Source organism: Triticum aestivum, chromosome 5B (genome assembly GCF_018294505.1).
Source record: "Triticum aestivum cultivar Chinese Spring chromosome 5B, IWGSC CS RefSeq v2.1, whole genome shotgun sequence".
In the NCBI taxonomy this organism is placed as follows: domain Eukaryota; kingdom Viridiplantae; phylum Streptophyta; class Magnoliopsida; order Poales; family Poaceae; genus Triticum; species Triticum aestivum.
In genome coordinates, this window is record NC_057807.1 from 454,171,980 (window position 1) to 454,183,943 (window position 11,964).

The following is an 11,964-nucleotide window of genomic DNA, read 5'->3' on the forward strand; positions in this document are numbered from 1 at the left end:
TCGGCCAGCTCCTTGCGGTGGCGAGGTTCGGGTTTCTCGTTGTGCGTACACAACGATGGATTTGGTTGTCAAGTTCTTTAGATTGATTCACAAGGGTTCAAAGGCTACTATTGCGGCTCCAAGGCGCTAGTCCTTAGGGGCGCATGCACGAAGACTTCTCGGTTGTCATCAACAAGGTCAGACCAACTCTATTATGGGAGCGCCAACATCGGCGCATCGACACCTTGGTCTGGCGACATGGTCCAGGGACCTCAATGTAATTTTTATTATGTTTGAGGTACTTTATACTTATGGTGAACTTCTATAGCTTAAGTATTTTTCAGATAAAAGAAGAAAAATCGACATTGTTGTAAATAAAAAGTATTGAAGCGAGATCTTATGCATATCACACATTAATTGCTATATTAATGTGTGGACGGCGTTGCGTCCCATTCCCGTGCCTGACGCAAGTTGCTGTAGCGAAGTGGTGCGCATTTAATGCCTCTGACAGGCAGATTCTCTGATTCCTTCGCAGAGAAGAAACCCACCCAGGGGATGGTGCTTCTTGGGCGGGTCCCACGAAGCGCTTCCCGGGGGTTTTGAGCCCCACCAAGCACTTAGCTAGGAAAACATCTGGGCTCCATTCTCCTAATTGACGAGCTACCAAGCTCTCAGTAGAGCCATCCGGTGCGACACTGCTTGCCGGGTGCCACTGTCAAGGCCCAGATCCGCCGACCCAGGATACCCTGGTTCCCATTGGGCTGACAGTAGCCCCTGAGTTGCATGGGGCTTGACACATGGTGGCCAATGCCAAAAGGTGAGAATCCGCAGCCACGATCACGCGTCGGGCACATTTACTGTGGTTATAATTCATGTTATTGAAAAGTGGAAACGTCTCCTCGATCTCTACGCCACGCCCGCAACACGGTTTCTACGAGTAAGGGCATGTACAATGGTTGATAAGACAATCTTATCTTAAGTCTTGCATGCAATTTAGAGATGACAAAAAAATATGTCTACAATGGGTTATATCTTAGCCTTATCTTCAATAATTAGCAATTCCTTAAAACATGGTGAGACAAATTGTGCTAAGAGATCATCTCTTGTCTTATCTTAAACAAGAGAAGACAAGCCTTTTCTTACGAGTTCTCTCTCCTCCACCTCATCATTAATCCTACGTGGCACTCCTAAGATAGCACCATTGTACATGCCCTAAGGGGAGTGGGGCGCCGTGCCTCGACTGGCGGGCGGTTGCCACTCCGTTTGCCTTGGCCCGTTTCGATCCAAACAGACACGCGCAAACCATTTGGGTTGGCGCGTTAAAGTTTGCTGGAACTAAACCGGACAAACGTTGGGTCGGGCTTGTAAAAGCCTGATCTATCTTTCTTAAGCCCGAACCCGACCCAAAGCCCGGAACACACTATATTTTCAAGCCCGAACCCGGCCCGAATGCTTTTTTTTTAACGCACGTGCAAGCCCGACCCGATATACCAAAAAAGAGAAGCCCGAGCCCGGCCCGAACTACCTTCCGGGCTGCAAAACAAGGCTCGAGCCCGACCTGAATGGCAAGCCCGGCCCAGCCAGGGTTTTTTGGGCCAGGCTGTCGGGCCCGGGTTTACCCTGAAGGCCTGAACAGACGTCCCCGCTAGTTTCATTTCATCACTGAAAAAAGAAGAAAAAAAGAGAGCAACCCGCTAGTTTCTCACTCAGAAAAAAAAGGCGACTGATAGGCGCCGGCGCACCGGCTGAAAATTTCGGCCGGTCCCGCGTGGGCCGCACGATCTAGCTTTTGTAGACCGTATGATTTCATCGTCAACCTTATAGAAAACGCTGCAGCAAAAAAGCAAGGGGAAAATGAAAGGGGAAAGAGACCAGCGCCCGCTCGTCCTCGGCCGCCGCCGACTCACGCTCGCCGACCTCGCCCGTTTGCCTCGCCGCAGATGCTCACCGCTGATGCTTGCCGCCGTCGCTCGCTCGCAACAAATAAGCCGTTGACCAAAGCAGCCTTTTCTCTTGCCTCCGTGTTGCATCCATGGTAGCTCCGCGGCGCCGACCGCAACACCGTCCCTCGCCGGTGTTGCCCACCGCACGTTGCAGCATCAATGGTGACGGCGGCATCGCTTGCATACAAAGCCGATGGTAGAAAAAACAAAGGATTGCTGGTTCCAGCAAAAATCGAAGGCGGTGGAAGCAAAATTGGGGCTGGTTCCAGCAAAAATCGAAGGCGGTGGAAGCAAAATTGGGGCTGGTTCCAGCAAAAATCGAAGCCGGTGGAAGCAAAATTGGGGTTGGTTCCAGCAAAAATCGAAGCTGCTGAAAGCAAAATTGGGACTGGTTCCAGCAAAAATCGAAGCCGGTGGAAGCAAAATTGAGGCTGGTTCCAGCAAAACTCGAAGCCGATGGAAGCAAAATTGGGGCTGGTTCCAGCAAAAACAAAAAACAGTGGTAGCAAAAAAATGCTAGTTCTATCAAAAATTGAAAGCGGTGGTAGCAAAAATTGGGCTGGTCAACAAAATCAAGATAGTAGAGTTGCATCCCTTTTGGGTCAGAGCTGGAACCGGTAAGTGGCAGAGCTACAACCGGCTATAGGAGAGTTGCAATCGGCGAGCGGCGGAGCTGGAACGGGCTAGGTGTTCTCCTCCGCAGATGCGCGTCTTTCCGCTCCGCTACACGGCCGCCTGCTTGTTTGAAGCATTGTGGCATCGCCGTTGTAACTCCGCGGCCTGTTGGTTGCAGCACACCGCGCACCGGCCGGTGATGGCCGGCTAGCAGCAGGGCGGCTCATCGGGGCTTCAAGCGGCGCGCGGCGGCTCAGAAGAGAGAGATTGGGAAAGCAGAGATTAGTATCTGTGTGAGAGACGTGGGGACTAGGGAGATAAGGAAACATGTGGCTGAGAGGCTTCTCGAGAGAAAGAACGAGATAAGGGACGCGTGGGCTGATTATGTGGTGGCTAGCGAGCGATGCGGGACCTCGTGTGTTGTTCGATCGGACGGCCCAGCAGCGAGTAACGCGTTGTTGATCGGATGGCCCGCGAGCGACCGGCGCGAGCGTTAGCCGGCGGACCGGTCAGAAACGTTTCCCGAAAAAAAAGAGTCCCCCGCTTAGTACCACTCTCTAACCTTACGCAGGCCGCCTTCATCGTCTTCCTCGGAACGCCGCCGCCGAAGTGCGCCTCGAGGTAAACTCGTCCCTCTCCCTCCCGACTCCTCCCACTGGCTCTACTATAATGACGTGGATTAGAGCAATCCATCCGGGCCTCGGTTCCTCTGGTTCGCGGCGAACCCTAGCCTGCTTGGACTGTTACGCCTCGTTTGATATTAGGGGTTTGCAGGGGATTATCCCCGCGCGGCCCGTAACCGCCCGCCGGCGTCGTCCTCCGGAAGCCTGGTTTTCTCCCCCCAGGAAATTCCTCTACTCCCCTCCCCTCCCCCCTCCCCTCCCTGCGAACCTGTGAAACCCTAGGGCCACCCCGTCTCTCACCTGGTGTACCTAATGTTCCTGTTAAGTCAGCCATGGTGTGTTTCAGAGAGGGATTTAGCTTGTTCTTTTGCTTTGCCTCGTTATGTAATCGCAGGCAAAGAGATAGCACCTTGCTTGTTTTAAAGATCTGATTTGATGCTTGTTCTGCTTCACTTCTAAGGATATGGGGTTCTGAATTTCAGTTCAGGAGGCAATCTGACTTGTGAAATGGACCTTTATGGTCCGATTCTTCATGCTTGCAGTAATTCCAGAGGGAGGAGGAGCCAAGTGTTGATCGGAGATGAATGCCCCTGACCGCTATGAGCGCTTCGTCGTGCCAGAGGGCACGAAGAAGTGAGTCTACTCTACCTCCACACCTTTTCGCAACATTTTTCTAGAAAATACTTCAAATCACTTAAAGATTATGGATCTAATCCTTACTATTATGTAATGCAGGGTATCATTTGAAAAGGATACAAAGATCATGAATGCTGCATCTTTCACTATTGAACGTGAGGACCACACCATCGGCAACATCCTCCGCATGTGAGTGGAGAAAACTGTGTGCCGTTTTGTCCTTGGTTATGTTCATCAGTTCATACCTTCTAATTTTCTTCTATATCTATGAGATTCTGCAGGCAGCTGCACAGGGACCCAAATGTTCACTTTGCTGGCTATAAGCTCCCTCATCCCCTTCAGTACAAGATCATTGTTAGGGTAGGGTGCATATTTATGTTTGTTCTGTTCCTTCGTTGGATTGGAGTTTGCTAGTCTCATCTCTCATGTTTTGGTTTTATTATGTTGCTAGATCCATACTGCAAGCCAATCCTCCCCAACTCAGGCATATACCCAGGCAATCAATGATCTAGACAAGGAGCTTGAGAACCTGAAGCAAGCTTTTGAGGTCTGTTTCTTGTGCATAGCTCAATAGTTGGTTATTTCTGATGGCCTATGGTGTGCCTTAGTCCAATATGACATTGTATAGTGTGGGCCTGTATAAAAGCTAATGCCTTCTGCTATTAAATTTGCATTTTCATGGCCAGTTCTTTGATAGCTTGATTTGAGATTTGTGGATTGAGTTAGTTTATGTTGATTTTTACACAACAAAGTTGACGATATGAGCATACTTTATTTTTCATGCTGTTGTACTGAGATAACTGTGATATATGCTGCCATGTAATGTTTGTTTTGATGTTTGGTACAGGCCAATACATTTGAGTAGGGTTAGTACAGCATAATTTGTTTTATTGCACTTTCTTTGAAATAATGCCCAAGCAAATGTGTTGCTTTTAGTTTCTACTTTCTCTCATCAAATCAGTAGTCTTGGAAGCAAAACACAAATTAAATAGTGCAAATATCTCCCAACCAACTACTCCTTGGAAGGAAGGAAAACTAAATATAGCCGAATGACATATTCTTATTTCATAGATACTGTTAATTTTATAATCCGTCACAAGTCCCTATTGATCTTTAATGTTTTTTGGCATTGATTTAACTGTTTACTGTAGCTTCTAGACATGGAACAACCATTCAGAAATAAGTACACATGTTTTGGGCGAATAATGCTCCTTTACACTAAGCTTCCTATACAACATCATGCTGTTTTCATGTGCATCGTTCTTTAGGCCGTCAATTTACTTGCTACGTACACTGCCACTAAGGATAAAATTAACCTGTCTGAAAGTTGAACCTTACAGAATATGAAACTAAGGTTGCGGGTTTTCAAATTCCCTGAATACTTTGGTTGCAATTGTCTTGCTCCAAGCTAACCTCTTGATCACACAACAATCGACAGCATGTACTTTGTTCTTTGCTGTGTAATAACACAAACAGCAGTCATGACTTAGACAAGTCAGAATTATTGAAAATTGCTTCTGTAAAAGGTTACAAATTCTTTCATTGCCAGTACTATATTTTCTTCTTTTGTAATGAGAACAATAGGCCACCTTCTAAGTCTCTTGAATAATTTCAAGTATTTGTTATGGCTGAAGCTGTATCTTTAGTTCGCACATGCGGTAGAACCTTTTATGCTGCTCCCTGGGGGTACATCGTCCTTTCCATAAATATTAGTAGTATCATCTTTAGTTTCCCAGGTTGCTTCACCTTTTCTAACTTAGTGTTTTGCTAAGTAGAGACAAATTTGTCAGTTTGCGCGCGATTGCACTACCTTCCAGTTTGTTTTTGATGGTGGTATAAAACAAGGAATAGTACATATACTGATGGAAACTTTCTGAAATTACTGTTAGTTTTGTAGAACCGTGTCATTCTGAAGGATTTGAATCTGGAAAAATGTCTGAGTTGAGTACTTTAATAGTCTCTGACATGGCCATTCCGTTTTCGATCCAAACAGTTGTCACTTTTGGAGGAGATTTTTCTTTCAAAATATATGATGGCTGCTAAATAAGGGCAACAATGGCCAGTGTATTTATTCGGTAGTGATGACTGATGACTTCATGTTGTGCGGCTCGAGAAGGGTATATTTCTATGTTAGGGGACACTTGAGGATAGTAGGCTCGATGTGATTTGCTCCTTTTGTTTGTATCTTCAGCAAAGTTTTCATCGTTAGTGCACTATATATGTTTGCACTGACAAGCAAAACTTTATATGTTATAAATCTTTCTTATCCGACTTGTCAGCCACTTTTAACACAGAATAAGGCCCACATATAATTGAATTGCCTATAGGACTGCCTAATTCAATTGCACAGGGTGTTCTGCTGCTGTAGTTCATTCCTGGTACGCTTTTTCTTTGTGAAGGGAAGCATGGGTAGAACCTTCATATGGGATGCCTCCATTTTCGTTGGATTTGGATTTAGAAATTCCTTGCCTTGCCAACAAGAGGAGTTAAGATGTTAGTTAAAATATGATGAATTGCCTGACATCTCTTGGGTTTCTTGTTAGCTATAGTAAACTACCAGAGTTATACTAGTAAACTACCAGTGCCAGTATTCTGATGCTCGTTACGACAGTGTCAGCCATCCTCCAAATTGATCTCCTGGATATGTTCCACTTCATTTAATTTCTGTGGATGCATATGAACACATTACGAGATATATATGCCACTGATCTTTTGAGCTTTGTGTTTCCAGGATGAGAAGACCCGATTCGAGGAAAGGATGAAGCAGGGCTACTAGGCCAAGGGTGTTCTGGATGCTGACGTGAAACCTTCCATGCTACTCCCTCCGTTCCAAAATAGATGACGCAACTTTATACTAACTTTAGTACAAAGTTAATACAAAGTTGAGTCATCTATTTTGGAACGGAGGGAGTGGTAGTTATATCGAACTGCGGTAGAAAAAAAATTACTCAAGGATTTTAGATGGTCCTCTGAACTCGTAGAACCTCTTCATGTGCGGATTGCGTATGATTGCACGGATGTTAAACATGTGTTGGCACTTGATAAGCCTGCTAGTTGAGTTGCTCGCCCTTGACAGGTTACGTAGAAGGCACGGACCAGTTTGAAGCGACACCTTGGATCATTTCGTACCGAGTGAATCTTATGCACCTCGCCGCAGCCGTCGGCGGCGCGACCATGCTCTCCAATTTGGCCTTCGCCTCCATGTCGCCGCCCTAGATTTGCCCCATCTTGGCCGGTAGCCGTCGCGCGGGAGCTGTCTGCGAAGAAGCAGCGGACCGCCAAGTCACGCAGTGGAGGCGTGAAGCGGCAGATGGCGGGGGCGCAACCCGGCGGCGAACCACCGCCGGCCAAAATTTCGAAGTCCGACGCGTCTGTGGTGGGTGATTGGCTGCTGGCGGCGGCCGTGACTTCCTCCTCCGGTCAAAGAGGCCCCCCTCCACCTCCGTTGCCGCCCCTACGCCGTTCCTCCTCTCTCCGCCTTGAATCGCTGCTGCTCCACGACCCCGATTTGCGCAACCGCCACTGCTTCGCTGCTTGGATTTGCGCCACCGCAGCCCCGATTTGCCACCCCTGTCGCCCCTCCGATGCTCCTTCATTGCCGCCCCGAATCGTGCCGCCCCGCTGCCGTCCCCACCGGCGCCGCCTCGATTCAGCCGCCGCCCACTAGTTTTTACATGTTCATTTTGCATCACCTATTGGAGTTGCACCTTTACATCTCCGTTCTGCATCATCTGATGGAGTTGCCCCTTTCTTGGAGATGCAAAAATCATTTTTTGGAGATGCATTTTACATCTTCTATTGAAAATGCTCTTAACAGACTGTTCGTATCGTGGCCGGACTTTGTTTGCTCAGCGGACATAGCGCAGGCGTGAGCAACGGCCCGGTGCCAGGGCCAAGATCTTGTGTCCTTACTAGGCCTAGATCAGATTCCCCTAAATAAAACTAGGCGTGGATGAGAATTGTTGACGTATAAATGAATAACCCACCTTTCTACATCAGCTTGAATTTTTGGGTGAACTGATTGATGCGTGCAGTTTACATTGTATCGGAACCGAGAGCCACATGTGAGGGGGAGTGTGTTGACGTATAAATGCATAGTCCATCTTGCTTCATCAGCTTGAGCTTTTGGATGACTGCGTGAAGTTCTACAAGAATCACGGAAGCAATTTTGCATCTTGTTTTTTTAGAGGAACTTCTCATCTTGTTGGCACACATATTTATTTCTTTTATTAGAATGATCAAACCAAAATTTTGAAACAAACTATCCTCGGAAAAAGGAAAAATTATATCATCGGTCATTAAGATTACAAGGTATTTGCTACATTAGTTAGTTCAAATAATTTCATGATTTAAAAGGTTGAAATCTGAGTTAGTAGCTACATTAAAAAAACAAAATAATGTTTGATTTACATAAATGGTTTTCTATAAAAAACGTTGTATCCAAGCTGTTACTAGTTCCGTCGACTACTTCATCATGAAACAAATGTAATGCAACACATTATTAGTGAAGATTCATGGGACAATTGATCTATATCCATATCAAAAGAAGATAGATCACCCAATATCTTTCATTAAATGTTGAGTGGATCTGCATATGTAATCTAAAGATTTTATACAAAATGTGGATATACTCTCTATATATATCACGTTCTTCACATAACATCCATCTAAATAAGGAAGCACTCGATTTCACTGAAATAACACATTTCCTTGTACCATGGGTTGTGGTTATGTTGTCATATCAATCTTTTTGTGCTTTTCGTTCACGCCTTACTGCATCACTTTGGCTAAATCAACAGATGTAGGTGGCAATTTACAAATGAATAAGAAGGTAAATAAAGTGTATTTTTAGCCTTCGATGCACACAGTCTTGTTCTGTTCCTTATTTATTCACCCTATCCTACTTGATGATTTGATCCCGATGATCAATATTATTTGTAGCGAGTTGGTACTATTCTCTATTAATCATGTGCCAGATTATCAATTAGGACATTTGGTGTCAAAAGAAATACTTGTAGTCTATGAGCTTGATGCAACAATTATGCTACTAGCGAAGAACTAACATTTTTTTTACAGAACACCACTCTTTTCAGGCATATGCCTTTTCCGTTTGTCAAAAATCAAGATGGAGGAGGCAATATTATTTCTCATGTACTCTCTGTCCCTCCCTCTCTCTCCTTCCCTCTCTCTCCTTCCCTCTCTCTCTGGGCTTTTTCGAAGCCAAGCAAGCGCATGTACTTAAATGCCAGAGAAACAACAATAGAATCCACATGCATGATGACCTACCTAAGTCCTAGCCAGTGAAGCTAAATTTTGGTTATTAGTGAGGGAGACAAGGTGCATATTTCAAAAATCATTTATCTCGACACCTGGTTTAGCGATCTTGTATGCTTACTATCAAAATACATTTCTCTACAGACGAAAAATGTATGCATTTTATTAAGAACATATTTCCTAGATAATTAATTAGGAGAAAACCGGATGAATATCAAACACGAGGAGAACCATCTCTTCGTACGGTGGTGGAGTTGGGGAAGGGGGGGGGGGGGTACGACTCCACCCACCAGGTTTCAAATCCCGATGCTCATATTTATACTGTATGGATCTCCCATACAAACATTTTATCAAAATAAAACTGCCATATACAAAGACATACACCTAAATGAATTAACCTTGGATCCCAATGTATATTGGATATGAAGTGATGGACACTACAAACAAAATATGCCACGAAAACACCGACAACCAACTAGCTTGAAAAGGAACTTAGGACATGGTTTGTTGGTGACTTGACGTGACAAAAATATGGCAGAATACCATGCACCTCTATATGTGATAGTCAGATCCAACTTTATTCCTCCACAAAGAGGAGAGAAGGCACTTACATCCTTGAAAAGCACCGGAGCCACACCATCTGACCGACCATGCGTTCCAAAAAAAAGTAGTGCACCGCCACCAAAAGTTCCTGTTGCACTGACCTTACACCATGTCAGGCAAGCCAAATCATGAGTAACCTACTGGACAAGATGTCAGGAAAATCTAGATAGCATCCAAATGAGCACGAGGATATCCACGCCATACGACCTCATACCAACTCCAAGAAAATGCACTCACATTTGTTATGCTAATCTTGTTTGCACTGTACAATTTTTTTTGTGTATTCACTAATTTGATATACACTTTATTATTCATAGTATGCTATGTGGCGCACTAGACCAGGAGGATTCTATGGCCTTCGAGCTGAAATTAGTATATGGGGTTCACCAAATCAAGAATACTCTCAAGACTCCGGAGCATCCATACAAATTTATTGTCAAGATGGAGGACACTACAACTTAATTGAAGCCGGGTTTCATGTATAAACATAACACTCATCATCTTAACTCGACCAGGACTACCCAATAAACTGATATTTCAAATTATGCTTTGGCTTGTAGGTATCCCCTTCTTTGTATCATAATAGAGATGTCCGTTTCTTCACATATTGGACGGTAAGTGTAAACTTAAACGTTTAATAGAACATATAGGTACCAATCAAAGTGTAGGTATTTGTACATCGACAAGACTAAAGTTTTCTTCAACCATTTTCCAGAAGGACTTTAAATCAGCGGGCTGCTACAACTTGCGGTGCAAAGGATTTGTTCCTGCAAGTGGAGCTGCACTAGTGCCTGGGCAAGCAGTTACTCCCCCATCAAGTTATGGCGAGTATGACCACTACGTTAGGCTTAGTCCTAATAAGGTGCACCCTTTATCCCGGTTTACATACTAATATACCAGTACATGATTAAATCTGAACATACCGTACATGATTACATTTGAACATACATGGGTGGCCAATAGTGTACTGCTATTTTCTCTCACAACTAAAATCAATAGTGTTTGATTTTATGAATGCAAAATATGGTTATGGGTTAATTCACATAAATGCCTCCACAATAATATGGTATGGTGCTTTACTACTATAAGAACAAGTTAAGGAACTATTTTTTTTACTTCAGGCCAGATTCTTGCTAACTACAACATGTTTCTACTTTCCGTTTGCACGAAAATGGACATCACCCCTCATCGACTATAGGATCCCAAATCCGAAGATTGGGTGGTGTACCGTCACGATTTGCAAACCCCGTCGTTCTTGGGTTATTTTCCAGTGCAACTTTGTTCTGGAACACCGCGTATAGAAGCATTGACTGGATTTGTCAATTACTTAAAAAGTACTCATGGTCCTCCAATGGGTAGTGGTCACTTTCCTGATGAGAAGGATGATGACAAGACAACAGCGTACTTCAGGCATGTTAAGAACTACGACTCCAAAGGTCGCGCTTTCGAACCAGTTACAGTTAATATGACCCCTTTAGTTGACAAGCCGGATTGTTACACGGAAACTGATTTCCTTCCTGGTATCAACAAGGGGTACCATTTTCACTATGGTGGACCAAGTGGTTGTGTTGGTTGAAAGCAAATGTTTGTTTTGCATGTCATAAATAATGTTCTTAATGGCCAAACAACGTCCCTCACTTGTTTATTTTTGCATGCCTATCTCATTTGGTGCTGAGGTCAGCTATCCCAATTTAGTCTCAAGTTTGTTTTTTGGATAATTGGGTTTTGGCTACATACGTATGTGTTAATCAAACTTCAAACTATTGGAAACAAAATACAACCATCGGATAACTAAATTATATATATTTAATAACTTCCAAGTAGAATAAGAGAGCATCTTTTTATTGGCAACTTAAATGGTAAATAGAGTGCAACTAAAATTAGCCACCAAAAAAGAGGCTAAATATCTTGGTAATGCTATTTTAGAAAATATCGTCAAGAGGAAGCTTATCAACAACAACAAAGTAAAACACCTTTTGAGGATTTGTAGACTCTACCATTGGGTCCGGAGGTAAAAAAATTAGAAAATTTGAACTTGAAAATTTTGCATACTGTTTACTGGTATCTAAGCAACTACAAGACCCCATCCACTTGTTTTGTTTCCTTTTTTTTACCATAAATACGAGGCAAAAAACAATGTCCCACAAGGATGTATAGTACCATCGTCAAATAGTCTCTCAAACAGTTAGTTGGAGAACTGATGACCAAAAGCGTAGGATCTGTAATACCTTTCGCCAAAGTATCATCGAAGACATTTTTTATCCAAAGGTCAAACATTTCCCCTTTTCACA

General features: G+C 44.0%; 2 protein-coding genes across 2 annotated transcripts; both read left to right on the forward strand.

The window, feature by feature from the left end:
- Positions 1-3,010: 3,010 nt before the first annotated feature.
- Positions 3,011-6,841, forward strand: LOC123112424 (DNA-directed RNA polymerases II, IV and V subunit 11). Its single transcript, XM_044533405.1, has 6 exons — positions 3,011-3,158; positions 3,703-3,793; positions 3,896-3,985; positions 4,078-4,156; positions 4,248-4,343; positions 6,528-6,841. The coding sequence occupies exons 2-6, from the start codon at positions 3,741-3,743 to the stop codon at positions 6,570-6,572; spliced, it is 363 nt and encodes a 120-aa protein (XP_044389340.1). The 5' UTR covers positions 3,011-3,158; positions 3,703-3,740; the 3' UTR covers positions 6,573-6,841.
- Positions 6,842-8,475: 1,634 nt separating this feature from the next.
- LOC123116409 (uncharacterized) lies at positions 8,476-11,261 on the forward strand. Its single transcript, XM_044537372.1, has 6 exons — positions 8,476-8,627; positions 8,873-8,947; positions 9,991-10,152; positions 10,234-10,287; positions 10,389-10,535; positions 10,872-11,261. The coding sequence occupies exons 1-6, from the start codon at positions 8,514-8,516 to the stop codon at positions 11,247-11,249; spliced, it is 930 nt and encodes a 309-aa protein (XP_044393307.1). The 5' UTR covers positions 8,476-8,513; the 3' UTR covers positions 11,250-11,261.
- Positions 11,262-11,964: the final 703 nt, after the last annotated feature.

Excerpts from the sequence above, each read along its gene's own strand:
- LOC123116409 (XM_044537372.1), top strand. The coding sequence starts at position 8,514 with ATGGGTTGTGGTTATGTTGTCATATCAATCTTTTTGTGCTTTTCGTTC. Across the intron at positions 10,288-10,388 it reads GTTTCTTCACATATTGGACG|AAGGACTTTAAATCAGCGGG; the intron begins GTAAGTGTAAAC and ends ACCATTTTCCAG. Across the intron at positions 10,536-10,871 it reads TTAGGCTTAGTCCTAATAAG|GATCCCAAATCCGAAGATTG; the intron begins GTGCACCCTTTA and ends CATCGACTATAG.
- LOC123112424 (XM_044533405.1), top strand. The coding sequence starts at position 3,741 with ATGAATGCCCCTGACCGCTATGAGCGCTTCGTCGTGCCAGAGGGCACG. Across the intron at positions 4,157-4,247 it reads AGTACAAGATCATTGTTAGG|ATCCATACTGCAAGCCAATC; the intron begins GTAGGGTGCATA and ends TTATGTTGCTAG. Across the intron at positions 4,344-6,527 it reads ACCTGAAGCAAGCTTTTGAG|GATGAGAAGACCCGATTCGA; the intron begins GTCTGTTTCTTG and ends TTGTGTTTCCAG.